A 27,627-nucleotide genomic window follows, 5' to 3' on the forward strand; every position below is an offset into this window, starting at 1 on the left:
AGGAGGGCAAGCCGGCAAAGAGCAGCTTCCTTCTTCTGTGTCAATTTATCCTGGCTGCCACCAGAAGATACAGCCCAGAATGAGGTCAGGTCTTCCTGCCTCAAATCATCTGATTAAGAAAATGCCTCACAGGAATGGCCCAGTGCTTGGGTCTTCGTTGATCCCAGATTAGCCAAGTTGACAACCAAGATCGACCATCAAAGGTGTTTGCTCAGAGCCTGGGGTACATCTGCATTGGGTTACCCCTGTCCATCACAAGGACCAGCTAGATCTGTCCGCATCCCATGAAACCTATAGCCTGAGGTCTGTGTGAACTTCTTGGGGTTCTAGGACCAAGCCAGAGAGGTAGAACCCCAGATCAGGAGAAGATTATCAACTGAGAGGATACCCTGCTCTGGAAGAGATTTGTCTAAGGCTCTCTCCCGACTCCATGATCTCCTCTCTTCTTCCTCTTCTCCCATTGTCTTCCCTGGCCAGTGAGTCAGACAGACTGCTTTGTGACCCTCTGGCTGCCTACCGCCTCTCAGGAGAAGCTGAGGACCAGAACTATCTCCAACTGCCTACACCCAGAGTGGGATGAAAGCTTTACCTTCCAGATCCAGACTCAAGTCAAGGTGAGCCACAGAGGACCACACGGGTGTGCCTGCCCTCCCAGCCACCTCTATGCATGTGCGTGTGTCTGTCTGTCCTTCTTAAGGCTGTTTCTTTGTCTTCCTGCTTGTCTTACTAACCTGTCTTCCTCCCACCCCACCCCCCACCACTATTTCCTTCTCCCTGCGTGTATCCCTCAGAGTCTGCTAATCCTTCTACCTTCTAACTCCCCCTGTCCTCCTAATTGTTGCTGGCCCTGACTATCTCTTGCTTCAGAACAAGTTGTATTTCCCGTTCCTTCCAGAGTATGCTCCCTGCAAGAAAATATGGAGGAAGGAAACGCCATTCTATTAACCAGGTCCAACCTGATCTAATTTCAGCCTGAGGCTTTCCTCTTAAATCCATCCTCAACTGCCTTTCTCTTACTCCCATTTCCTCGGGTGTGTGCTCTTTCACTCACCGAGTCATTGTTTCATGGTGCTGTTTTTCTTCCGATATATGGTAGGTCTAAGTCATGGTGACATCTCTTGTAGAATTCTCCTTGAGCATCTTGAATTGTGGCAGCCTTGAGACAAATTTGACCTGGCGATGAAGGCATCAATCCTGAGAAAGTCAAGGCTTGACACTTCAGATAACAAAAAGCTCTTTTGTTTTTCAAGAGGGTTGTGATCGCTATAGAACAAACAAACAAACCTTTTCACCACTTGTGGTGGCTCACACCTGTCATCTCATCACTCAGGAGGTTAAATCGGAGGATTGCAAATTTGAAGCAGGCCTGGTCTGTACAGTGAGACCCACTACTTTTTCTTTTCTTTCTTTTTTTTGGGGGTGGGGCAGGGAGGGAGCAGGTTTCTCTGTATAGCCTTGGTAGTCCTGGACTCACTCTGTAGACCAGGCTGGCCTTGAGCTCACAGAGATCCACCTGCCTCTGCCTCTCGAGTGCTAGGATTACAGGCATGTGCCACCACAGCCCAGTGCTTATCAAGCTTTTAAAGGGATCAAAATCTCCTGAGATCAGATCAGGGGGATGGCATCCTCCAGGAAGCTGGAGAAAGATTCTTCCACCCTGGATTCATGTCCCTGCAAATGACTCTGACATCCAAGCAGAAGCCTCTGTGTCCCCCTTCCTCAGACCTCACTTTCTGAGGTCTCGTCTCTTCATCTGGGAGTGGGTCACTGCAACCATGGTAACCAGGTTTGCTCTCTCTCTCTCCTCTCCTCTAGAACGTACTGGAGCTGAGTGTCTGTGATGAAGACACATTGACAGCAAATGACCATCTCCTGACAGTCCTCTATGACCTTTCCAAGCTCTGCTTTCGGGACAAAACCCATGTAAAGTTCCCACTCAACCCAGAGGTGGGTGCGGGCTCACAGACCCTGAGCCTCTGACTTCCTGGGGAGTAGCCTCTGGCTTACCGTGATACCCTTGCGTGGGCCTCTCTGAGAATGTATGCAAGCTGGGACAGGGTAGGCTTCTGGTTCAGATCCCAGCTCTCTCACTTGCTTGGAAATTACTTAAGTCCTCTTATTTTCTGCTTCTTCCTCTATGCAGTGGTGACAATATTTCCTCTGAGCAGGATTACTGTAAAGCTTAGATGAGGAAGCGCAATTAAGGCACCTAGAAGTTAGTGTTTGGGATACTGAATAGAAATGTGGTTGTTGGCTGCCTTCTTCTTACCTCCAAGTCCTGTTCCTGGAATGCCTTAGGGTAGATGGGGAAAGTCAGAGAAGTTCAGAACTGGAAAGAACCAAGGCACAAATCACCCCACAAATACTGGGGTGCCTGTAGGTGAGATGCTGTCCTGGGCTTTGGCCGTACTTCAGAGAACAGGCATCTCTACCTTTGTGTCTGTAAATTCCAATGGGGAAACTGAGGCTCGGTGAAGCTAGGGCTTACCTCCAGTTACACAAAAAGGCATGGGAGCACCATCTCAGAACTCCCTCGCCCAAGCCCTGAGCCCCACGGGAAGACAGGCAAGAGTGGGGTACTGTGAGCTGAAATAGAAAGCCAGTGCTCTGGGACAGAAGAATGCACATTCAGGGCCAGGTGTCATGCCCACACCTGATTCTCCCCTAAGCTGCCAGTGCTGGTCCTAATGTCAGAGACTTGGGACAAAGAGAGGTGGAGAGGGCACCAAGAGCTGGGAGCAGCCGTTCCTTCTCTGTGGCCCCAGGACCAAGTACGGGCATGGCATGGCAGGTCTACAGGGGTGGAGGGTCCTCGGAGGTGGGGGTATGCAGATGTGGCCAATGGCCTCCTCACCTTCCTCTCTCACCAGGGCATGGAGGAGCTGGAGGTGGAGTTCCTGCTGGCTGAGAAGTAAGTGGCGTCAGCCCTGCGTGTTGGCTAAGATCCGGGACCTGAGAGCCCAGTCTGCCTTGGTGCTGCCTTCTCCTGGCCCAGCCTCACTGGGCTGGCTTCCACCGCGAGAGCTTGTGAAGGGCGTGGGTGCACAGGCTCCGCCACGGTTCTGCGGTTCTGCTTTCATTGAAGCCGGTAGTCTTTTAAAGACCTAGGGTTTGGGCATGTAGCTCTGCTGGTGGAATGCTGGCCTAATGCACAAAGTTCAGTCCCTAGTAATTCAGGAAAAGGGTTCTCCTCTTTGACCCAGAACTGTCAGAACAAACATCCTAACCCTCGGCCAGAACCTGAGGAGGGGGAAACAAAAGCTGGGGGCTAGAGAGACGGCCCAGTGGCTTATAACACTGGCTGCTCTTCCGCAGGACTCTGGCTCAATTCCTAACTGCCAGGTTGTAGATCAAAACTACTCCGTTTCCAGGAGGTCTGATGCCCCCTTCTGGCCTCTTCTGGCTCTGCATGCATATGATACCCATATTTAATATTGACATTAGTTAAGGCCCGGAAGCTTTGCTGGTACAGTGTTTGTAGAGGATGGGCTGCAGTCTTACGGGACTCCTACCTGTACACCCACCTCCCCGTGGACATTCTCTCCAACCAAGGACATTCTGTTTTAAACGTCCGCCACTCTCCTCCTTGGCAACCTACAGCCCTAGATCTAGGTGGATCTTACAGAGACCGGCTTAGAGCTCTGATCCTCCTGCCGCTCAGGTGCTGAGGTGACAGATGTATGCCACCGCGTCTGTCTCAAACCTTGTTTTTCAAGTAGATGTTCTTCATGATAACGGAGAAGAGTCTGCTGTTGTACGACCAAGTCTAAAATGATTTCTAGACTTTGTAGCTTTCGTAAGGATTCAGCCGAGAATGCTGTTCCTGACCAGGAGTTCTTTCTTAATTTTTCAGTCCCTCCTCGCCAGAGACCCTCGTCACCAACGGCGTGCTGGTGGTAATTTGTCCTTCTGGGCTCGAGTAGCTCCAGAGGCCACATGTGCCTGCTGCTTTCGGGGGAGGGGTGCTGGGTGCAGCCTGGGGCCTTGTCCATGGGGAATTAGACTAACTTGGTTAACCCAGTCGGGTGCACCCAGGTATGGGGCTGCATTCTGAGCTCCTAGATCAAGGCAAGAAGTATCGGGGCATCACCATTGCCCAGTACCCTACATCCCCCAAAGATTATCTTTCTCCTAAACTTAGACACCCACAACACATCTGCAGGCATGATAGCAATAGTAAAATTATTTTGTAGGCCAGGCATGGAGGTATATGACTTTAATTCCAGCCCTTGGGAGGCAGAGACAGACTGATCTCTATGAGTTCAGAACCAGCCTGGTCTACCTAGGCAGACCATCTCCACACACATAAATAAATAAATAAATAAATAAATAAATAAATAAATAAATAAATAAATAAAATTCATAGCTGTTTTAACTGAATATACCCAGTGTCCTAGGAAACTTCCCCCTTAAAAAGCAGAGTGTTTGGGGCCTTTGCCCGGCCTCTGCTTCTTGGAAAGCTATTTTATTCCAAGTTCTCACTTGCACGGTTGAATAGTTTCAAGTCAGCCCCTATGAACATGGCTCCCAGCAAACAGTGATGCGTCCCAGATTTGTCTTCCCCCTCTTGGAGTGAGGCACCATGTCTTGTGGGTTCAGCATTGTCTGCCGCAAACCCGGCTCGAGCAACCTAAGCCCGGGGCTGACAGCAATGAACTCATCATCTGAGTCTTTGGTTCTTCCCTTCTAACTGGAAGAGGGAGGAGGTGGCCCGTGCTGAGAGTCCCAGCGACGACCATCTTTTTTCCTTGTTACAGGCTCGCCAAGTCTCTTGCCTGGAGGTCCACGCAGAATCCAGGAGGCCAAAGAAGAGGAAGAAAAGTGAGAATTTCCCTGCTCTGTCTAACGGCGGGTTTGGGGGATGGAGGGGGCGGGGTAAGACTGTTCCCAAGCTGCACAGAGGTAAAGTTGGAGCTCAGGGAACCAGGTCAACTCAACCTGGTCTGGTCTATCTCCGCGTTGAGGAAGTAAAGTTCAAACTCCAAATCGCGTCCTCAGACACCTAGCCTCTCCACCCCCCTCTGCGAAGGGTGTGTTCTTCCAAGGATCCAAATGAAGCCCTCAGGCCTGCCAAGAGTCCTGGGGCCTAGGACTCAGTGCTGCCCCCTGTGGCTGAGTTTGCTACAACGGCAGCGCGTGGTGCGGGCAGGGGGGCCGAGGTGGTCCTCAAGCCACACCTTCCCAGCAGCGCCCAGTTCACGGTGTTTCCCAGCTAGAAGACACCCAGTGACCCACGCATGCTACCGTCCACCCTCCGTACCTCTCTTAGGATGGGTTACCGGCTGTTCGCAGGAGGAGAGCAGCGTGGCCCCACAGACACGGGCAGAGAGTTGGGCTCGGGTCGCAGGGCGGGGTGGTGGGTCTGCTCCCGAGCTGACCATCTGACGGAGGTCCGTGTTCTCCTGAGTGGGCTGGTGACTCGGAGGGTGGGGGGAGAGGGCCCGCCTAGCCTCTTCATACATATGTGCACCAAGTGCATCGGACCCCCCCGCAACGGGAGTCATAAACAGCTGTGACTGGCAAGGTGGGTGCTGGGAACCATACCAGGGCCTTTGTAAGAGCGACAGGTACTCTTAACCGCTATGCCAAGATGGGATTTTTTGCTGAGCTAAATGGGAGGCAGAGATAAGAAGCTTCCCAGGGTTCCAACGCTGCATCTTCTTTCTCAGACAAACGCCTCCTGGTGTCGGTGACAGACTCGTTTGAGAAGACCCAGTGTGTCCCGCCCCACCTGGAGCCCTGCTGCCTCAGTCCTGCCCGCTTCCACTACCCTAAGTACTTCCAGCCCCAACTCCATGTGGAGCCACCGAAGAGCCCCTGGAACTGCGGGGTACGTGGGGGAAGAGAGGAGGAGGGAACCGGGATGGAGGGCTAACAGAGGAGCCCCTCAGCCCCTCACGGAGCCCACCCGTCCTTCTAGCTTTGCTGCTGTGGCGCACACAGGGACGGCCCCGTCTGCCAGCCCCTCGACTGCCTTTCCGATGGCCTGGCGGTAACCCTGCCTGTGGTGAGCAACTGGGTCTGAGGAGGGGTCCCAGGGCTGCTTAGCTCCTGGAGCGGGGAGATAGGAAGAGCCCAAAGACACATGGGGAAGGCAGCATGTGGAGTCTCTCAGTGGAACGGCCCTGTAGGCCTTTGTGGAAACCAGGGAACATGTAGAGCCTGGGTGAGGATGGTGGAATGTCATGTCCAGAAGTAGGATATGGGGAGGGAGTATGTTTGCATGTATGTGCGCGTAATTGTGAGCACGCATGCTTGCTGAGTCCAAGAAAGGGAAGTCTTAAGTCTCCACCTCTCTGCTTGGGTTCCCTTTGCCCTCAGTCGTCAACTCTAACAGGCATTTCGCCTTCTTCTCATCAGGGAGAGAACTATGAATTACACATGAAGTCTGTACCCTGGTAAGGTACCCTTTTTCTGTCCTTCCCCCTAACTCGAAGGAGTAGGTGTGGGGTAGAATCTCATGTGGTTTGGTTTGTGTTTTCTGCAGTGGCTAATGAGGTTGGGCATCTGTTCTGGACTTAATTGGCCATTAGTAGATGTTTTTTGAGATGTGTTTATCCAAATCCTTTGCCCATGTGTTAAATGGGCTCTGTCTTATTATTAACTTATGAAAGTTTTTTGTTTATTCTGGATACAGGTATTTTATATCCACCCCACTTTTGTGGGATGGCTTTATATTTTCTCTGTGTGTGTGTGTGTTATTTCGTATTGTGTATGAGTCTTTGTTTAACTGTCTGTCTGTCTATCTGTTTGCCATATGCGTGCCTGGTACCATTAGGTACCCTGAAACTGGAGTTACAGATGGTTGTGAACCACCATGTAGGTGCTGGGAACTGAGCTCAGGTCTTAGCTGAACCCTGCCTTCCAGCTCCTCTTTCATGGTGTCTTTTGAAAACCAAAGCTTTTTAATTTTACTGAAGCCTGTCTTCTCTTTTGTCACTTGTATCTTTTGTGCCAAATCCAAGAAATATTGCCTAATCCAAAATCGTGAAAATTCGCTCCCACCTTTTCTTTAGTTTTAGCTCTCATATCTAGGTTGTGACTAATTTTTAGTTCACTTTGTATAATGTATATCTTACACTGTGGATATTCAACTGCTCCTGTATCATTTATTGAAAAGACTGTGGCTTCCCTTGTTAAATTTCACCCTTGTTGAAAATTGAATGACTAGAATTTTTTCGTAATTTTTATTTTATGTGTATGAGTGTTTTTTCTTGCACATAAGCCTATGTACCATATGTGTGTAGTGCTGGCAGAGGCCAGAAGGGGGCATTATAGCCCCTGGAACTGGAGTTACTGACTGTTTTAAGATGCCATACGGGTGCTGAGAATTGAATCTAGGTCCTCTGGAAGAGCAGCCAGAGTACTTAAGCCATCTTCTCTCCGGTAATTTTTATTTCTAGTTTGGTTTGCTATTTGTCATTAGAAAAATTACTTAATCTCACTGGGTCTCAGTTTTCTCCACCTGCGATTCAGTTGTTCTCTGAATCTGAAGAATTAATGCATGTGAAATACTAGACGGTGGGTGGGACGCTCAGCAAATGTCCACCAACTCTACTGTTATTATTCATTCCCATGACTGCCAGTTTCTCATAGAGAGTCAATTTCTCAGGCAGAGAGTTGCTGGCAAGCCTCTGGCCCTGCCTTCAAGAATACACAGCTTTGTTAGTAAGCTAAGATAGGTCAGAAACAGGTCAGAGTGCCTGGGAGAGCTGGGCATCAGGGGATTCAGGAATACAGGTAATAATAAAGAGTGAGTGAGAGAGAGAGAGAGAGAGAGAGAAAGAGAGAGAGAGGTTCCTGTGAAAATAAAGACCCTAACTGTTGTATTGGGTGGTTAATATTTACTATTAATTATCTTTTAGTAGAGCCCCACGTTGGGCGCCATTTGTTGAAATGGCATTTAATATTTGCTATTGATAGATCTTTTAGTAAAGCTTCAGTTAATCCTAAACAGCTGTATAACCAAATCACCACACAGAGACTGGGATTTATTTAATTAACCTAGAACACAATGCTGGGCAATAGTTACTCCTTCCTAAACCTCCAAGCCCTCATAGTTTCTACCATTCAGATTTTACCCATTATACTTGCTTTCAGTGATACGTTAGTACCGGTCCATTTCTCCACCTTGTTCCAAGACCTCTCCTCCAGCTTCTCCTCTCTCTCCTCCTCTGCCTCCCACTCCTTTCTGTCCTCTGGCTCCTCCTTCCCTCTCCCTCCTACTCCTTCCTCTCCATTGCTCAACATTGTGGCTGGTTGTTTTATTTTGGCATGTTTACACACAGTTGAGACAGGTGGTGCTTAGAATAAGTATCACAATTCAATGTCTGGATTGAAACCAGAGAGTTGGGTAGAGAAATCAGCACTTGAATGAACAAGGGTGAGGTGTAGACATTCCACAAGAACATTCTACCAACGCTAACCAGGGTTCAGAAAGCAGTCTCTGAGAGCCTGGTGGGTCTTTCCTAGTAGATGAGCTGAGCTTGCACAGGTCTGGTAGGGTCTTATATGCCAGGCTTGTTGGGGCAAAGGATGTGATAAAGAGAGAGCAAGTGTCTGGCATGTCATGGCAGCTCCTGCCTCATCTGCCTTGAAGAACTGTGGGGATGATACGGTGAGATAAGGGGTGTGAGTGGCTTTGTCAGCTGCACAAGCATGCAGGAGAAGTGTGATTCTGTGGGCAAGGAGGGTTCAGAAGGAGCAGGGAGCTCTGTGGGAGCAGAGGGCTCGTTTATAGGGCTCACAAAAGTCTATACTTTTGGGAGTTTTACCCAAGGGATCTAAGGGACCCTTGTCACTCATATCAGCTTTGGGGTAGAGAAGGTTCCTGGAGAAACCTCTTGGAACTTTTCAGATCCTGCTGAGGAGGCAGAAGGTACAGACAGGTCCAGTCGTAGTCTTTAGACAAGTACCAGCTTAGAGCGAGCTAGCTCAGGCTTTGGGGCTTCATGCCCAGTGTCTCATTAGGCACTGGAGGCAGTGCCCGCCAGTAAACATTTTGCAGATGAGAATGCAGATGCCCGCAATCACAGAAGAGATTCGTGCCAGAACTCAGTCCCACAACTGCTGATTGGAGGTGGAGGCTTACAGGTCCCCTTTCCCACAGCCCTGACTCGCTGGACGTGCGGCTTGGATTCAGCCTGTGCCAGGAAGAGGTGGAGTTTCTGCAGAAGCGGAAGGTGGTGGTGGACAAGGCACTAAGTCAGGTGCTGCAACAGGACCTGCGTGAGGACGAGGTGGGTAAGCTGGGACACTGGCCTCGGCTGAGGGTCACTCTGGGCTATCGGTCCTACCTTCTGTTAGCCACTCTGTCTTTCTCAGCCCCGTGGTGACTGCTGTACCACCTGGCTCTCTATGTTTGCTCTAGCTACTGAAGTCCTGGTGCCAGGACAAGAGCCCTGCTGTATGTGGTTCAGTTGTGTATTCACCAGGGTAGGGGTGGGACGCACGCGCGCACACACACACACACACACACACACACACACACACACATGCATGCACAGGAGCCTGACATGACTAAGCTGTCTTACTGATACAGCAGCGAGATGACAATCTCACTCAGCCAGGAAACATTTTGAAAGTTTTATCACCTTAAGCACCCAAACCCCAACCTTCACCCACTTTTTCTCTTTCTTTTCTACTAGCGTAATGACACCTGTAGGAAGTTGAAGAGAAGCCCCTTCCCTTCCCAGAACCTGTTGCCTCTTCCCCTAGAGGCAGCTATAGTGCCCCCCGCCCCCATTTCCTCCCCTCAGAAGGTAGGCTGAGACAGGAGCCGAGCTGTGACTGGGCTTCGGCTTCAGGAAAGATCTTACCATCCCTACTAATTGGAGACAGGAAGTCGGCCCCAAAGATGAGATGAAAGCATCTACCTGGCTTAGACAGCAGATTCCTTACTGATAGTATCACTGGAATTAGAGCAAAGGTCACCCTACCAAGCACCCCACTGCTCTGTGAAAGGTGGGCCTCGAACCGTCTCCTTCCCCTCCCTGTTCTCTAACTGGCTCTCTGCTCTCCTCCATTTTTATTAAGCTGGGATCGCTCCATGTCTTTGTCTGTGGATGAGCTCTTTCCAGCAGTCTGCTTCTGTGCCTACAGGTACCGAGGATAGCCATCATGGCCACGGGCGGCGGCACAAGGTCTATGGTCGCCATGTATGGCCACCTGCTGGGGCTTCAGAAGCTGAACCTTCTGGACTGTTCTACTTACATCACTGGCTTGTCAGGTGCAACCTGGTAAGGAGCTGGGCACCATCTTGCTGGAGCCCAGAGGAAGTAGCCTGGGATCTGGTGGAACTCTGAAAGTTCCCATTCCAAGGAAGAGTGACTCAGGATGCCTGAGGAGCTCTACCATGCACAGCTGTGGGGTTTGGGACATTCGGTTTAATTTCTCAGACTCGGCTGGCCCATCTGTAAAGTGGGGTTAGTAATAGTCTTGGCCTCTCCGAGGATTAAGCACTGTGCTACTGATTACTGGCCGTTGCTGGCTATGTCCCTGGGGCTGTGGCAGCAGCCCAGGAAAACTCATCAACAGAATGAGTGAGCCTGGTGTTTCTGTCTGTCTGGGTGAGATGCAAGAGCCTTCTTTTGGGGCTGGGCCCAGTCTCCCAGGATGGGTACAGCTAGCCCGGTTGCTCTGGCTTGCCTTCCTGCAGGCCCTCAATGTTATCCTTTCCTATCTTTATCTCTGCCCTGTCAGACCTCCTCAAGCAGCTGAGAGGAGTAGGCAGAGTCTGCACAGGGCTGCCTCCTCCCCACTCTGCTGAGGTGGAAGGGAAGTGGGCACTGGGCTCCCAAAATGAAGCCTGGCAAGGTCAACTCTAACAAGAGGCATAGCACCAGGGGCCAAAAAAAATGAAGGTGTTATTTGTTCATTTCATAAGGAATAAAGGAACTTGTGGGTTAAAGAAAATGTTTCACTGAAGGTCATCAACACAGTTATCTTTATATAACATGGTCATGGCATAGAACTTTTTACATTTTATGTAGCGGAAGGAGCTCACTAAAGTCATCACACCACCCTGGGGCTGCAGGCAGCCTCTCTGCCAGAGTCATGCCTCACTCTGTTAGGGACTTAGCCCTGAGTCGCCCTGCTGTGCCTTTTCCTTTGCTGGAGCTCCACGTAGCTCTCATCAGAGGGGCTGGATGTGAACTGGTCCTGGGAAACCCTCATGCCCCCACCACCCCAGGCCCCGTATCTACTCCTTAGATGCTGGAGGCTTTGGATCGCCTGGGCTAGAGTGTGCGTTGCACTCTGCACCAAGCATAGATGTTCATCAGCACCCAAGAGGGACTAGAACAGGCTATCCGGGGATATCACTATCAGCTGATGGTCAAGCCCCTCATATACATGACGTGGAGTCTACGTAATGCCGCCCACACAATCCTAACAGGCACCTTACGTCATCTCTAGATTACTTACGGCACCAATCCAATGTAGTTGCTGTGTAGCAGGTATGTTCTCTTGTCTCGGGGAAAATGACAGGCCATGGAGGTTCAGTAGACAGGGAGAAATTTCTGAATAACTTCAACCCGCAGTTGGTTGGGTTTCTGGATGGAGAACCTGCGGGTAAGGAGGAGCCTGCAGGTAACTCCCCCACTGTCATTTTATAAGTGGAGAAGCCAAAAGCACTTGTCCCACGTCATTCGCAGCAGGAGTCATAGACCTGGAATTTGATCTCCATCCAGGGAATGTGTTCAGTGGCTGCCCCCGGACAGCTGTAAAGATAGCTCACAGCACTAGAGAGATGCCCAGCTACGGAAAGCACATTCTGGTCTTGCAGAGGATCGACTTTAGTTCCCAACACCCATTACAGGCAGTTCACAAGTGCCTGGAACTCCAGTTCTAGAGGGAGTCAATGTCTCACATAATTTTAAAAAAATGATGATGATGGTGATGATGGTGATGATGATAATGACAACTATTATTATTATTATTGTTATTATTATTATTATTATAGCTGATGTGGTGGTCCAGCACTCAGGAGTCAGAGACAGATGGACTTCTATGAATTCAAGGAGACTAGCCTGGTCTACATAGCAAGTTCCAAACTAGCCAGGGCTACATAATGAGACCCCCACCGCAAACAAAAACAAAATAAGTAATAATAATAAAATAAAATATGTTTACGATGATAACTTGCTTCAGCAGACCTAGGGAACACGGTAGTGTTTTTTTAGACTGCTGTGTGGTATGTAGAACACAGAGAGGGCCTCGGGCACAGCTGGACTGTTAGACTGAAATGTTCACAGGTCCCCTGAACTGGAGCAAAGCATGGGAAACATTCCTTTTAAAACAAAGATCAGCATGCTGAGGGTGGCGGCTCATGCCTGTTATACTAGCTAGCATATAGGAAGTAGAAGCAAGAAGATCAGGAGTTCTAGGCTAGTCTGAGCTACATACTGAGTTGGAGGCCAGCCCGGTCTACACGAAACCCTGTCAGTAAATGAAGAATAAGTAAATAAAGCACCAGCAAATGAGTTTGGGAAAGCTTTTCTGAAAGTATGAAAGTAGCAGAGCAAATTTTATGGAAGGCAGAGTACTATTTGTAGAAGAAATCATCCATCTTCCATCTTTCTTGGAACCAATCCTAAGAAAGGAGGCTCCTGTTTGTATCATTGGGCATCCTTAGACAAATTCCCCTGCCACCAAGGAACCCTCTGGAACAGAATAAAGAGAGGCCCTTCCCCATGTTGACATCCAGAAGTTTGATCCAACAGAATCAGACAGACCCAGACCCCAGCTAAGGATCACTGAACTGGAGAAAAGAGAGTTGACCACTGTTCAGGGTCATTCAGCTCCTGACCTGGGGAGCTGAATTACATGTGTGTGTGTGTGTGTGTGTGCGCGCGCATATCTGTGTGTACACACACATGCTTGTATGCACATGCCCACGTGGAGGACAACTTGCAGGAGCTGGCTCTTTCCCTTACAATGCAGATGGCAGGGATCAAACTCGGGTAGGCATGCTTGTCAGCAGGCACCTTTACCTGCGGAACCATCTTTCTGGCCCCAACCCGGACTTTGGGTCTGCGTACAAAGGCTGTTCCTAAATAACTATAAAGTTGACTCACTTCAGCAGAGCCATGCCGGACTTGTGTGGGGCAGACAGGAGACAGAGAGGACCTCAGGCCCCAGCTTCCCTGCCCCCACCTACCACAGTCTGCATGTAAGATAAGAAGGAAAAGAGAAGTGGAGAATGAGAAAGAAGTGGGAGGGAGGAGGGGGGAAGAGGAAGAGTAAAGAGAGAAAACAAATCTTTTCAAAAACTATTTTATGTATGTGGGTCTTTTGCCTGCATGATGTCTGTGGCACTGTGTGCCTGTCCGGTGCCTGCAGAGGTCAGAGGAGGGTGTTGGGTCCCCTAGATTTAATGTCTAATGGAGTTAATGATGGTTGTAAGCTTTTATGTAGATGCCAGAAATTGAATCTGGCTTCTCTGGAAGCGCAGTCAATGTTCTTAAGCCCCGAGCCCAGGAAATAAATCTTGAATTAGTGTCCTAATCACGGGAATGAATATGGCACAAGAGAAAGCACCCACGATCTGGAGTCAGCCGGTCCAGGAATCCAGTGCTCCCAGCCCTAGCTCACCACAGTGCTGGTGTTTCACCCAATGGTCACTTTTGTGATGGCTTTTTTTTTTAATAAGAACTGTGTGAGCTGGGTGCATCATTCATAATTCTTACCACTTCAGTTAAGGAAACTGAGGCAAAGAGCGGTTAAGCAGCTTGTCCAAGATCACATAGCAAGTGAGGTACAGAGCCTGGTTTTGAACCCAGGAAGATCTAGGCCCAGAATCCTCATCTCAACTAACATGATATACCTGACATTTTAAAAAAGGCATTCAAGAGAGGGCAATGTTTACCTGCTTCTTACCACAAGACCCTCCATCATGCCCCTTCCTCCAGGCCCCTGTCTGGCCAGGTCTGGGACACCTCAGGATCTGCCCATCTTCTGTCTAGACACAGAACTGATCAGACCAGGGCCAGAGGTAGCCCTGTCATCTGCGCTTGTCTCTTGCCAGGACTATGGCTACCTTGTACAGTGATCCTGACTGGTCCTCCAAAAACCTGGAGCCTTTCATCTTTGAGGCCCGGAGACACGTTGTCAAAGACAAGATGCCCGCCCTGTATCCAGATCAGCTCTGCAAATGGCGAGAGGAACTCCGACAGCACCGCCAGGAGGGCTACAAGACCACGTTTACAGACTTTTGGGGCAAGCTGGTAGAGTACAGTTTGGGCGATAAGGTTAGTGTCCAGCCGTTCCTGGGTCCCACCTGCCTAGACTGCTATTAGTTCACACTCTTTCTTCCTCTGAACCTCCGTGGCCAGAGACATCAGGTTAGACCTGCAGGGACACTCTCAGGCTGAAAGAATTGTCAGCTGTCCAAATGCACGTAGGGGTGATAAAGATGGCGAGGTCATCTTTCACATCTCTTTCGGAGGACTGAGACCCCAATGTTGGGCCAGCCTGGGTGCTCCCCTGCATGCATGAGGCATATTTTCTGAAAGCCATGCCAAAATATCCATGGGAGAAAATGAGAAAGAAGCGGGGCAAAGCTAGAGAGCTGTGCTGTGTGGCTCAGGACGGCTCGGAGCAAGGCCTTTGGTGGGTCCTTTAGTCACAGCTGTGTGACATATTCTGCAGTCCCTGAATGAGCCTGCCTTGGCTTCTCATCACAAAGGCAAAGGAAAGGTGACTCAGCAGCGACAACCATAGATTTCAGGACACAGCGGTCAGGGCCCTTCAGTGTTGTTCTTGGTCCCTGGAGGTCTGCAGGGTTCATTTTCACGGCTACCACAAGGAAACAGAGCTAGAAAGGTTTCTTTCTGTACTGAGTCAACGCTGAGTGATATGTGCTCCCCCCAAAAGACCCTGTTTGTGCTGGGCTGTAGCTGATGGCAGTTGTGTCAGATGTGGTAGAATGAGGTAGGGAGTCTCCAAGAGATGTGATCCTGTACACACATCAGGGTGAACTCAGCTAACGCCTGGCTCTGTCATGCCAGGATTTAGAAAAGAGCCACCTTTAGCTGTTGCTTGGCTCCAAAAACAGGGTTTCCCACAAACTTCTGTCAGGGCCACCCCCTCTTGGCCCACTTCCAAAGGTATCTTGGAGGCTCTGAATTCAAATCAGAACTTCCGGAAGGAAGATGGACAGCATGATAGCTGCCAACAGGTCCCCTCTACCGTGTAATCAGGTATTTTGGGCCGGGGAAATGGCTTCATGGATAAAATGCTTGAGCACCCAAACTGGCATCCTCAGAACCCACGTAAAAGCCCGGCAGGCATGGAGCTCCCTGCAATGCTAGCGCTCAGGAGGCAGAGACAGCACCCCTGGGGCAAACTGGCTAGCTAGGAATTGTTAAGTTTCAGATTCAGGGAGAGACCCTTCCTCAATAAATAAAGTGGGAGTCAATTGAGGAAGCAGTCTGACATCAACCTTGGAACACACCGTATACACACAACATGCATGCAAACATGCGTGCATACCATACATACATATACATGAAACACATGAAAAAGGAAAGAAAATGAGACATTTCAAGCAGTCAATGATGACATGACTCATTTTTTTAAAAGTTTATTTATTTGTTTATTATGTATATATACTGTGTTCTGTCTGCATGTACATCTGCATGCCAGAAGAGGATATAATAATAGATGGTTGTGGGACTTGAACTCAAGACCTCTGGAAGAGCAACCAGTGCTCTTAACCTCTGAGCCATCTCTCCAGCCCCTTGACACTCATTCTTTTGTTGTTGTTCTGAGATAAAGTCTCACTTTGCAAAGCCCAGGCTAACCTGGGACTCATGTTGTAGCTGGAGCTGGCTTTGAACTTGTAATGATTCTCCTGTTTCATCCTTCCAAGTGCTGGGACTTCATGCATGTGCTGCCACACCAGGCTAGCTCTCATCTTTATTATTTACTTATCTTTATTATTTACTTATCCCTCTTTCTTTTTTTAATTGAAAGGAAATTATTTGGGTTTATTTTATGTGTGTGAGTGTTTCACTTCCATGTGCGAAGTATACCTGGTGCCCACAGAGGCCAGAAGAGTGGCTTGGAGCAATCTGCCTTTGCCTCCCAGAAGATGGGATTAAAAGTACGCAATATCACAACTGGCATCAAAAAAATTTTACCAATAATAATCAGGAGCAACCCACATGATAAGACAACATCACAACTTTTTAGGCTAGAAGTCCGGGCATTCTGAGGGTCTATAGCAAAGAAGAACCAGGCTAGGAGGAAGCTGTGAGGAAGGCCCCACTCTTCCACTCTGCTGGGGCAGGAGTATGTTACCCTCCACAATCCTTGAGCCAACTGCACTTCTCCCTGTGTCTGTGGCTTTGTATCTAGGACATTTAACTCTGTAGCACCCAGATCTCTGGGTGCAGCTGTGATGAGCACCCTGTTTTGCTCCAAAGAAGGCCCAAGAGTTTTCAGGCTCCCACATGTTTGCCATTCCACCCAGGGTGGACACAGGGTAACCACAGACGGTCAGAGCTTGGGCCCCCAGGACCTCACCTTTGCCTCATCTGGGCTGGCTGGTTCACTTTGGGGTACCGGGGTCCACGCACATCGGCAGGGCTTGCTACAGTGGTGACACAACACAGGACTCTGGGAACTTGGGGCTTATCTAAACTGTCACCTAGTTTCAGGTTTCTAAGCTGCCGGTTGAGAAAGAAAAAGAGAGAAAGAGAGAGAGAGAGAAAGGAGAGAGGAAAGGAGGGAGAAAGAGAGGAAGGAAGAAGGAAGGAAAGGAAGGAAAGGAAAGGAGAGAAGGTATAAGGAATGGATAGGGAGAGAGATTTGCCTCTTAAATTTTGAGAGAACCCAACACACCAAGTTAATAAGACAAAAATCACTGGTGCTGCTCAGGTTCAAGTAGTGAGCAGGAAATAATAGCAACCAAAAGAGACAGTGGTGGCTTTCTCTACCTTTAGCATATCCTCTAGCCCCCGAGACACGAGAACCCTGAGACCCCCAAAAGACAGCCTTAAATTACAGAGCCAGCCTCACCCTTCTTGTGGCCTGTGTTGTCAAACAGCCTCAGTAAAAATGTTATATATTATTCTCCAAGTGCATTTAAGAGTTGACGCCTGGAATCACTGCAGCCTATACAAGTTGCGGGTGTGTGTGTGTGTGTGTGTCCTTGTTCTTCGCTGACTACTTGCCAGCCACCTCCCCTAATCCCTGGTGTCCCTACAGAAATATGAATGTAAACTGTCAGAGCAGCGTGCTGCTTTGTGCCAGGGACAGAACCCTCTGCCCATCTACCTCACCATCAATGTCAAGGACGATGTAAGCAACCAGGATTTCAGAGGTAACACTGGTGGCTAGTGGCTTAGGAGGGGGCCCCTTCTTGGCGGGTTCGACACACACTTTACCAATCTCCACATCAAGAAGCAGCGCCCCACAGCCGGAGAAATTTCCCTCATGAATGGGCATGATCAGGTCCCTTAGCTTTCAGTGGGAAATGAAGACCATGAAGGATGAGACTCTCAGATTTTTTTTTTTTTTTAAGGCTTCCCAAAATAGAAGGGTCAGTTTTTCCCCCTGTATATTCAGCTTTGAGAAGCTACAGTTTGAGCCTAGCAGTTTGTCCCCCAGCAAGTGCCCCCTTGCGTCCCACAGGGGAACTGCAGCTTACAGTTCCAAGCTCCCCATGGCCCTGGAGCGAGCGCTGGCGGGCTGGAGGGAGGGCTGTCTGGCTAGTTTTCAACCCGAGGCTGATACTGCTCTCTGTGTACAGAGTGGTTCGAGTTCTCCCCCTACGAGGTGGGCTTTCAGAAGTATGGAGCCTTCATCCCCACCGAGCTGTTTGGCTCCGAGTTCTTCATGGGGCGGCTGATGAAGAGGATCCCTGAGCTTGAGATGTGCTACCTGCTAGGTGACTCTCAAGGATGCCCCGCCCCAGTGCAGGCCAGGCCTGCCTGTGACTAGCAGAAGGACAGGGAGAATCTTGTCCCGGTGCCAGTTGCCTTAGTTAGCCTTGAACCCTTGAACTTCTTGGATCTGCCACATCACGTTAAACCAGTACTTCCATACTGACTTCCTTCCCTAATCTTCCTGAGGCCCGTTAGGCCCGGGGAGACATCAGGAAAGGGACCTGCAGGACTCTCCCAGCACCCTAGTCTCCAGTGTCTGTTTGGGGTCTGCTCAGAAGCAGCCTGGGTATGAAAGGCTGAGATAGAAAATTATCACCCCCCTCACATCTTCCTGTTTGACTTCAGGCAGCAGTGTGCTTGTTTCTGAGGAAGACTCGGCTCCCAAGCAGGGCAGTCCTAGCAGGAAGAACAGGGCCACTGGGAAAGCCTAGCTCAGCTCCCTGTTCTTTGCTCCCAGGTCACTGAGTACAGGAGTCCACTGACTGTAACAGCCAGTCTTAGTTCTTCACTTCAGTCTCATTTGCCAAAAAACATGACCTCAGAAAATAAGCCTGTCATTACAGCTTCAAAAACAACTATTTGAATTTCTTTTATTTAAACACAGTGTCTATATTTCACGTACTCCAGAACAACCCATTGCAGGGAGTCCTGACTTAAGCTGCATCTCTTCTATGAACTCCGCACAGAAACTCACAGCCCACAGTTCTTCCTTCTCCCCGCAGCCTAGCGCCCATGTGGTTCTGAAACCTACAGTTCAGTCTGAACTCTGTCTTTTCACTTGCTAGCTGTATGAAGTTGCGATAGGGTCTCACCCTGTAGCCCAGACAAGCCTGGAGCTTGCTATACAGCCTAAGGGCCTCAGATTCATGTCAACCCTCTTGTCTCAGCCTCCCTAGCTGGGATTACAGGTATGAGCCACCATATCTGGAGTTTATTATTATTATGTAGTATTATTATGTAAATTTTACATTAACAAGTAAAAGCTAGTCTTGTATATCAAGGCTTACTGCATGCCGGACACTGTCTTAAGTATCAACTGAAGCAAGAGCTGAACTGAGCTTGAACTCAAAGCCTGCACCTGTCAGCCGTCATCCCCCTGCTGTAGCTGTGCCTTGAGTACCCTCCTGCTCTCTGCACTGAAGAAAGGGAGAGAAAGAGCCAAGGACTAGCATCATCAGTCACTGCATGGAACTGCTCTGTAGGAGATAGAAATCCAAGTCTGCCGCGCCCCTGAGCAGCCTGGCCCAGAGTAGGCATCAAGGCTGAGGCCAGACCAGTGAGGTTAGGGATGGGAGGGCAGGGAGCTTGGGGAGAGTTGCTCATGGCTTCTTTGCTCCTCTAGGCTTGTGGAGTAGCATCTTTTCGCTGAACCTGCTTGACGCCTGGAATTTGTCCCACACTTCAGAGGAGTTTTTCTACAGGTGGACAAGGGAAAGACTGCATGATATTGGTGGGTGTCGCCCTGGCCTCTCCTCTTTAGTGATAGAAATATTGACTATGGATCATGAACTAAGGACCCGTCACTGTTTCTACATCCTCCCTGTGATCCAGACCCGGGAAGGCACTTGGGCTGGAGTATTTTTCCTCACTGATGGCAGCGGTGGGGGGAGGGGGGTTATAGATGGTACTTGTGCTGAGGCCCAGAAAGATAACCTGGAATATTCAGAGAGCTGATGAGCCTAGGGATCTGTGAGCACAGGGGAAAACCAAACTTCTGGGCTCACTGTCCTCTCTGGGGCCTTCCTTATTGGGTATTCTCTTTCTCCTTCGCCATACCCCCCCCCCCATCCTTGTCTCACACCTCTTAGGCTTAGAGTTGGGGTTTGAGCAAAGAAGGCGTGGACTGCATTTTGAAATGGCTCACTCCCAGGGGCTAAGCAGGCGGGTGCTAGCCCAAGCTGTTGTAACCTGTCTGCCGTCCCCTTTCCCCTACAGAGGATGACCCACTCCTGCCTGAAATCCCTAGGTGTGATAACAACCCCTTGGAAACCACAGTGGTGATCCCAGCGTCGTGGTTGTCCAACACCTTCCGGGAAATGCTCACGCACAGGCCCCTCGTGTCCGAGTTCCACAACTTCCTGTACGGGATGCAACTGCACAGCGACTACCTTCAGGACAAACAGTTCTCTAAGTGGAGAGGTACCCCAACCTGGACGCTCCTCCAGGGCTGGCTCTGCTGGGAGGAAGGAGAAGCAGATGTTGAAGTCGCCAGAAGAAAAAGATAGTCTCCTCTGCTCACGTTAATGGTTTGGGCGAGGGGCGGGTAGCCCGTGTATGGCCGAGGGCCTGAATGAATATGGCTTTGCCAGTAGGGGACCATGCAGGCGTCCCCTGCAGAATCTTCGAAACAGTCCCAGCTGCAGAAGTTGGCCCCAGTGTACAAACAGAGAGATACGGGCTCTTTTGGCAATGTCTTTTGGGAGCGCCTTTCACTGTGAGTTGTGCCCTCATTGCGGCTGAGCAAGTATGGCCCCGCTCAGTCTCACAGCCTGAGGTCTTAAGCCACACTTTCATAGCTTTGATTCTGCGTGCCTCTCCTTGGTAAGGCTTTAGGGATGAGATCTAGCATTCTTCCTATTCCAGCACATGGAAATCTTCTTTGATGTTTTGTTTGGCCACAGCCTGCAAAGTCCTTCAGCCTGGACTGTTTATTATTCTTGTCCTTGTTATCTTTTGGTGCAAAATAGGCTGATGGCTCTATGTTCATGGATACCCCTAGTTCTTATAAGATGGCCTTATAAGCCCCTTCTTCTCCACGAGCTGTATGGATGGGTCACAGTGGGCTTGTGTGCATAACCCATGCAAGACTTGGTAAAGCCTCAAGAGCATGCTCCTATACACTAGTCCAGAGAAGAAGGACTCAGTGTCCTAGAGAGAATGTGGGAGGCTAGAGGCCCAGGCTGAAGAAAGAAAGCTTCAGGCAGGGCACTCTGTCCATACCAATGCCTCCACCCCACCCATAGCTGACGTTAGAGCACCAGGTAGGGTGGTAACTAGCGGACTTGACTTTCAGACACAGTACTGGACACCTTCCCAAATCAGCTGACACAGTCTACAAAACACCTGAACCTTCTGGACACCGCATTCTTTGTCAACTCCAGCTACGCACCCCTCCTCAGGCCAGAGAGAAATATCGACCTCATCATCCACCTCAATTACTGTGCAGGATCCCAGACAAAGGCAAGTATAGCAGACACAGCCCCAGTCCAGCCCAGCCCAGCCCCAGCCCAGCCCCAGCCCAGCCCAGCCCCAGCCCAGCCCAGCCCAGCCCCAGCCCAGCCCCAGCCCCAGCCCCAGCCCCAGCCCCAGCCCCAGCCCAGCCCCAGCCCCAGCCCCAGCCCAGCCCCAGCCCCAGCCCAGCCCAGCCCCAGCCCAGCCCCAGCCCCAGCCCAGCCCCAGCCCAGCCCCAGCCCAGCCCCCAGCCGCCCCTGGGCTGTCACAGTCAGTGCCACGACCTCAGAGGCCTGCATAGCTGTAACATGGGAGAGCATGCTCTGCTAGCACACTCTTGAGACTACGAGAGAGGAGCTTATACGGTGTGGGGCCAGAGGACCAAACCCCACTGGCAACGGGCTGGCTCTCCCATGCTAGAACTTGGGGTTTGCCTGAACTCAGTGAATAGAAATTTTATGATTGCTTTTAAGCATGTGATGCACTTAGCCATTTTTCAGCCTGGCTAGAAAAAAAAATCCTGATGAGTTTGTAATATCTTACTTTTAAAACAATCCCAGCGACCCGTGTAATCATATGATCACACAGGTAACCAATGGTTGCGGTGGTGATGGCGGTATTATGATTGTGATTACTGTTATTATTGTTACTATTATTATTACCTTTCTATTTAAGGGAAAATCCTGATTTTTGATTTTTGGTTGGTTGGTTGGCTTGGATTTTTTTTGGGGGGGGGCGGGGGTTGACTTTGATACAATCCATCCTGGAGCCAGGAGAAGAGAGGAATTACAGACAGATGACTAGAAGGAGAGCAGTGGTTGTCCTCTGTGTTTGCAAGCAAGTAACGGTGTGATTCTCAGGGTCCCCACTTCTTTGTGGTAGGGGGCACAACTGCTACCCCAGGTCACAGAGGAGGAAAGTAAGTGGTTAGCTGGAGGCACACGCAGGTAAGCTAGTGCTGGACTTGAGGCTCTTTGGGACTTTAAAGGCGCTTTTTCAAAGTTCATCCGTTGGACACTGCCCGTCACGATTCCAGGCGACCAGGTCCCAGTGTGTGTTGATCTCAGAGAACGCCACCCCTGTGTCCCCAGGTCTGTGTTCTGGGGAAGCCGCAGCAGCAGGGACTCTGTGTTTTCATTCAGGAAAGGGGCTTTCAGCTGGCTAGGCACCAGCCTGCTGCCTGGGCCTGGGCCTTTAGTCCTGGCCTGGCTTTTTTTTTTTTTTTTTTCCTACAAATACTACACATTGGCAGAGCAGGTTGGGACCAGCGGTAGCTAGGAAAACCAGGAAAGCGGGCTCAGGAACTCTGTGTGGCTTGCCCACCGCGAGGCTTCCCGGGCTCACAGCGTCCTCCCCTGCTGTTACAGCCGCTGAAACAAACCTGTGAGTATTGCACCGCACAGAACATCCCCTTCCCCAGCTACTCCATCCAGGATGATGACAAAAGTCTCAAGGAGTGTTACCTGATGGAGAACCCCCAGGAGCCCGATGCCCCCATTGTGGCTTACTTCCCACTCATCAATGACACCTTCCAGAAGTACAAGGCCCCAGGTAAGTTCTCTCTACGTTGTGCTCCCAGTCCCCACTGGACACAGAGGAAAGCTCCTGGTTTTAGACTTACAGAATCTTCCAAAGGGAAAACCTGGCTTAGCTCTAAACTGAGCCCAGAGAGCTCCCTCCATGCTTTCTCATCAACTGGCAACATGGTCTCTGCTCTTATTACTCATTTGGCCATTTATTGATACCCAGCTATGTGGGAACCTGAAATGTGTAAGCTGTGCCTCTGCCCCAGGGAGCTTGGGTGTGTGTGTGTGTGTGTGTGTGTGTGCCTATATGAGTGTGTATGCATCCAAGTGTGCCTGTGTGTGCAAACAAGTCCTCACACCCTACCATAATAAGGGTCTATAGAGTGAATTCTCTTGTCCCAAGGCGTGGAGCGAAGTCCCGAGGAGTTGGAACTGGGCCAGCTGAATATCTATGGTGCAAAATCTCCCTATGCCACCAAGGAGCTGACGTATACAGAGGCCGCCTTCGACAAGCTGGCGAAGCTCTCGGAGTATAACATCCTCAATAACAAAGACAAGCTCCTTCAGGCCATCAGACTGGCGGTGGAGAAGAAACGCATGAGGAACCAGTGCCCCTCCTAGGCCTGGGGGGGCCCTATCTGTCTTGTGTCTGCTTCTGTTGTCGGAAGCATCACCCCTCAAAGCTGACCTCATGCACAGCCCGCTGGCCAGGGGAGCAGGCAGCTGGGCATGGGGTTTCTAGCAAAACATTACAAGTGAACAAAGGAGAGAGAGGAGGGAAGCAAGGAGGAGTCTGTTGGGAGTTTCTCTCCACTTTCCAGCAGGCAAGTGTGGCTTGTGAATGAATGGCTGCAGAGAGCGGGTAGTTCCCAAGAGACCTTGTCCTTAGAGATGGAGGCAGAAATCCCCTAAGCCTCCCCTCCACTCCTCTTCCTTCTCCCATGACCAACCTAGAGAAATGCCCAAAGTTCTTACCCAAACAAGAACTGCTCTACGTTTCTCTGGAAAAATGCTCTGTAAATGTAAGGTGACTGTGTCCTCGGAATTGTTGTCATCAATAGTATTTTGTGATTTATTTTTATTATTTTTTTTTTCCTACGATGAAGAGAGAGTTAGTAGAGAGCCTGGTCTCTGCCACAGCAAAGCCAAACAAGTGACTAACCCATGTCTGGTGCCTCTTCAGCTACCAGAGCCATGCGCTGGTGTGCATGGGAGCCTGGCGGGGACCAGGTCTAAGCACCCAGGTCCAGCGAAAGCAGGCACTGCCTGCAATGTAGCAGAAACTCACAAAATGAGGATTCAGGATGCCATCCACGGAGGCCTGGGCAGACTGTGGGCACCGGCTACATGAAGCTGTCCAGTGCCAGACTCTCGGACATTTCTCTGGCTTTCGGATGGGGTTATTTATTTCTAAGTATGATTCACCTTATTTATCACAGAAACACCACAGCCAGTTTATCTAAGTTCTTGTACAGTGACTCGGAGAACAAGGTTAGAACCAGGAAGGATGGCCTCAGAACGGTGAATTAGGACTCTGAGAAAGATATGTTTGGAAGAGAATCTCCGGGAAGCCCTGAACACGGAGACATCCAGATTCCAGGCTTCACTAAAGGATAGAATGGAAACTCCAGGTGACTCCTCGGTGGGAAGAATGGATTTACCACACTCCCCATTCACCTTGGGGGGCACGAGACTCCATTTTGCCATTGATAAGCTGGGCTTCTGGGCCTTGTGAAGCTGGTTCCTACCCAAGGGATGCTGATGTGAGGTGGATGTCTGTCACCCTTCTCTAGACCTCCTCTAGAGTAGCTGGCTGTTATTTCTTTTCTTTCCTCCACACAGGGAGCAGGCTCTGAATTATCAGAGTGAGCCAGAATAGGACCTGCATTTTGCAAGGTGAAGGCAGCCATGCCTTGGACTCGCCGTAGCATGTGGGGTTTATAAGATCACTGTACTGTTTGAACACAGAATAAAGTGGCCATGGGGTGAATGTTGATTCATCTGTTTTCATTATCTCCCGACCTCCATCCTTGACCCTAACCCTCACCTCTGCCTTCAACCTCACAATTCACTCCTCTGGTCTTTCTTCTCTGTAGCAGCTACTAGGAATATAGAGGACCCCTCTGTTCTCGGAGCTCTGTTGCCTCCTGCAGGAGTGGCCACTCCTTGTGGTGAGTACTCCTTGTCTCTATGAAGGTGTCATCAGCAAGCAGAATACTCCCTGGGGCAGGCCAGGCTGCTTCCAGCCCGTGCGTTTGGCAGGAAGAACTGAGGGAAGCTGGAAGTCAGGCTGCCTCTGCAGTGAGCAAATGCTTCTTGCACAGCAGGCTGGAAACCCAGGAACTCAGATTTCGGTTGTGTCAGTAGTGAGACCCCCACACAGTCACTCTCAGCATTCTGCAGAGTCCCCTGAAGCTTTTGGAACATTGGTGAAGGCCAAACTGGGATTCCTAGCTTCAACCCAGAAAGAATTTCAGGATGACCCGGGACTGTGAAGCACAGTTGGCATTTTTTTATTGAGGAGTCTTTAATATAGGCTTAAACAAGAGAGAGAGAAGAGCCAAGAAGAAGAAGAAGAAGAAGAAGAAGAAGAAGAAGAAGAAGAAGAAGAAGAAGACACAGCCAAGTGGGAGCATGGTCTTCCGAAGGGGAAGCAGAGGGAAGTCTGCTCTGCCCAAGTGTGAGCGAGCATGGGTTCCTCAAGGGAGAGTGAGTGGTTCATCTTAGCGCTGGCTGTACATACATTTTATTTGGCTCTCAGGTTCCATCTCAAAAGGCTGCCGAGAAACCCCTTTTTCCTTCTCTCTCCCCATCCTCTTCTGATTAGAGAGATGAGACAGCAGGTAGCTCCGGGGATGCCTTGGAGAGAATTGTAATCTGATAATGGTAAAACCAGAAACCAGGGCCAGCAAGATGGCTGACTCAACAGGCAAAGTTAGGAAAAACAAAAACAGAAGCAAAACTAACTCATCCAAGCCTGGCCACCTGAGTTCAATCCCCAGAACCTCCACATGAAAGTGTGAAGGTTTGCACTGTGGCACGCACACACATACACACACAAACTCATGTACACACACTCACTTGTATGTACACTGACATCTATCTATCTATCTTTCTTTCTTTCTTTCTTTTTTTTTTTTTTTTTTTTTTTTTTTGAGGGAAACAAAAACCCCAGAAGCCGATAGGGTTGAACAAAGGGTTGAGTATGTATCTTTTCTTTGTAAATGGGATTTCTGGTGAGATTCCTAGAAAATTGCAGGTTTGCGGCTGGAGAGGGAGAAAGGCCTTAAGGCTTGTTAACTGTGTTGAGATTCTTGTTCTGTTGCTGATTAGAGGCTTCAACTTGATGCTTGGGTAGGGGCTCTCTCTCATTTCTCATGTGTCCAAAATTTTCCTTCTCTTTCTATCCTACCTCAGTTGAGGGGAAAGTATGGAAAGATTTTACCCGGACACGGTTGCTGAATGCCCTTACCTCTGCTCCCGGAACTTCTCGCTAACCACTTCCTTGCCAACATGTTCAACTTGCAATTCATTGGGACGCATTGCTATTTCGGGGAGTGAGACACAAGAAGGGTCCAACCGGTGACTAACCGTCAAGAACCCCCCATGCCCACCCTGTGGGAGGTCTTCGTGGAAACTGGTCCTCCCAGTCTCTGTACACAGCGGTTTGAGTGCAAAGAACAGGAGCAAAGAGGCCATGGATAGCTTCGCTCTTGGTTTCTGTTCGGGAAAGCAGAATTCCTCCCTGGCTATCCCCCCCTTACTCTCCTGCCTTGCTGGCATCCTATGAGGTCCTATATCTCTGACCCTCCCTGACTCCATACTCTTAGCCGTCTCGGCTACGCCAGGACTTAAAGGCTGCCTCTTATTTCAATACCTCGGTGTTCTAGTGCTGGCTAAGGCAACTTGCCCTTGTTCTAAGCATTGCAAGTCTGTATCTGCTGGTTTTTACTGTAAAGATAGTAAAATAAGTCGCTCAAGCAAAACTGAAGTTCTTTTTTTTTCTCTCAGAGATCTAGGCCTCTTTCAGCTCTATTGGCTATCCTCAAGATTGCCTTTTGGTCTCTCATTGCTACCTGTATGCCACCTGTCATGCCTGTATTCTGGGCAGTAGGGAAGATAAAGGGAGTAGGGCTAGGCTTGTATGAGTTAGTTTTGCTTCTGTTTTTGTTTTATTGAGCTTTAAAATAGGGAAGATAAAAGTCTTGGGACTTTTGGACTATGAAATTACCGGATCAGGCCCAGGCTGTCTGCATATGAACTTATCTTTGTAAGGGAACTAAACTTTTACCAAAAAGAGCAAGAATTACCAGCTGTTCCAGCTGATCTGGTTTTTCAGACAGTTTCTAACTCAGCAGCCTGTAGCCTAGCCTGGAACTTACAACATAGCCCAGGCTGTCCTTAAACCCAAGGCTCCCAAGGTCTGAGATCACAGGCATGAGCCACCACACCCAGCCTTTTCCCACTATCTATGGCCCTGAGTATAAGGACGTAAAAGAAGCACTGAGTGATTACTGTCAGAGTCTGTTGGATCGAGGATCAGGAAGGCAGATCAAGGACAGCTCTTTCCCACTCATGTGTGAGACCTTAGCACTAATGACTTGTACAGATCTAGGGAAAATAATGGCTTACGTCTGAAAAGAAGACAGAAGAACCTACCTCAGGATGGCTCCTCGGGCCTGTGAGATAGCTCCTCGGGCCTGTGAGATAGCTCCGTGGATAAAGGCTTGGCACAAGCCTGACCATCCGGAATTCAATCCCCAGAACCCACATAAAGGTGGAAAGAGAGAGCTAACTTTCCGAAGTTATCCTCTGAACACACCCATGCTAGGGCAGTCGTGTGCCTCCATGCGTACATCACACACACGCACAATAATGGAAGGAAGGAAGGAAATAAATAAATACATAGATAAGTGATTTGTTGTTGTTGTTAATCTGGATCTTTTTTTTTTTTTAGATTATAACATAATGACATCATTTCTCTCTTCCATTTCCTCCATCCAAACCTTTCCACATACTCCTCCTTGCTCTCTTTTAAA

The 27,627-nt window shown here is 49.6% G+C and overlaps 1 protein-coding gene across 2 annotated transcripts in view; it reads left to right on the plus strand.

Moving 5' to 3' along the window:
* Nucleotides 1–25,111, plus strand: part of Pla2g4e (phospholipase A2 group IVE) — a 60,821-nt gene extending 35,710 nt beyond the window's left edge. Inside the window, exons 3-20 of one of the 2 annotated variants that reach the window (XM_021647592.2) lie at nucleotides 478–614; nucleotides 1,816–1,947; nucleotides 2,871–2,911; nucleotides 3,854–3,896; nucleotides 4,758–4,821; nucleotides 5,670–5,830; nucleotides 5,921–6,007; nucleotides 6,361–6,398; nucleotides 9,110–9,239; nucleotides 10,102–10,238; nucleotides 14,027–14,249; nucleotides 17,212–17,326; nucleotides 17,756–17,893; nucleotides 19,234–19,341; nucleotides 19,827–20,030; nucleotides 20,905–21,071; nucleotides 22,430–22,613; nucleotides 22,992–25,110. In XM_021647592.2, the coding sequence (XP_021503267.1) occupies nucleotides 478–614; nucleotides 1,816–1,947; nucleotides 2,871–2,911; nucleotides 3,854–3,896; nucleotides 4,758–4,821; nucleotides 5,670–5,830; nucleotides 5,921–6,007; nucleotides 6,361–6,398; nucleotides 9,110–9,239; nucleotides 10,102–10,238; nucleotides 14,027–14,249; nucleotides 17,212–17,326; nucleotides 17,756–17,893; nucleotides 19,234–19,341; nucleotides 19,827–20,030; nucleotides 20,905–21,071; nucleotides 22,430–22,613; nucleotides 22,992–23,209 (2,327 nt within the window). In that variant the 3' untranslated portion in view covers nucleotides 23,210–25,110. Of the gene's footprint in view, nucleotides 1–477; nucleotides 615–1,815; nucleotides 1,948–2,870; nucleotides 2,912–3,853; nucleotides 3,897–4,757; nucleotides 4,822–5,669; nucleotides 5,831–5,920; nucleotides 6,008–6,360; nucleotides 6,399–9,109; nucleotides 9,240–10,101; nucleotides 10,239–14,026; nucleotides 14,250–17,211; nucleotides 17,327–17,755; nucleotides 17,894–19,233; nucleotides 19,342–19,826; nucleotides 20,031–20,904; nucleotides 21,072–22,429; nucleotides 22,614–22,991 lie in introns of both variants that reach the window. The other variant, XM_021647591.2, reaches the window with a different exon arrangement.
* The last annotated feature ends 2,516 nt before the right edge of the window (nucleotides 25,112–27,627 follow it).

This window comes from Meriones unguiculatus, chromosome 18 (genome assembly GCF_030254825.1).
Source record: "Meriones unguiculatus strain TT.TT164.6M chromosome 18, Bangor_MerUng_6.1, whole genome shotgun sequence".
NCBI classification, from domain to species: domain Eukaryota; kingdom Metazoa; phylum Chordata; class Mammalia; order Rodentia; family Muridae; genus Meriones; species Meriones unguiculatus.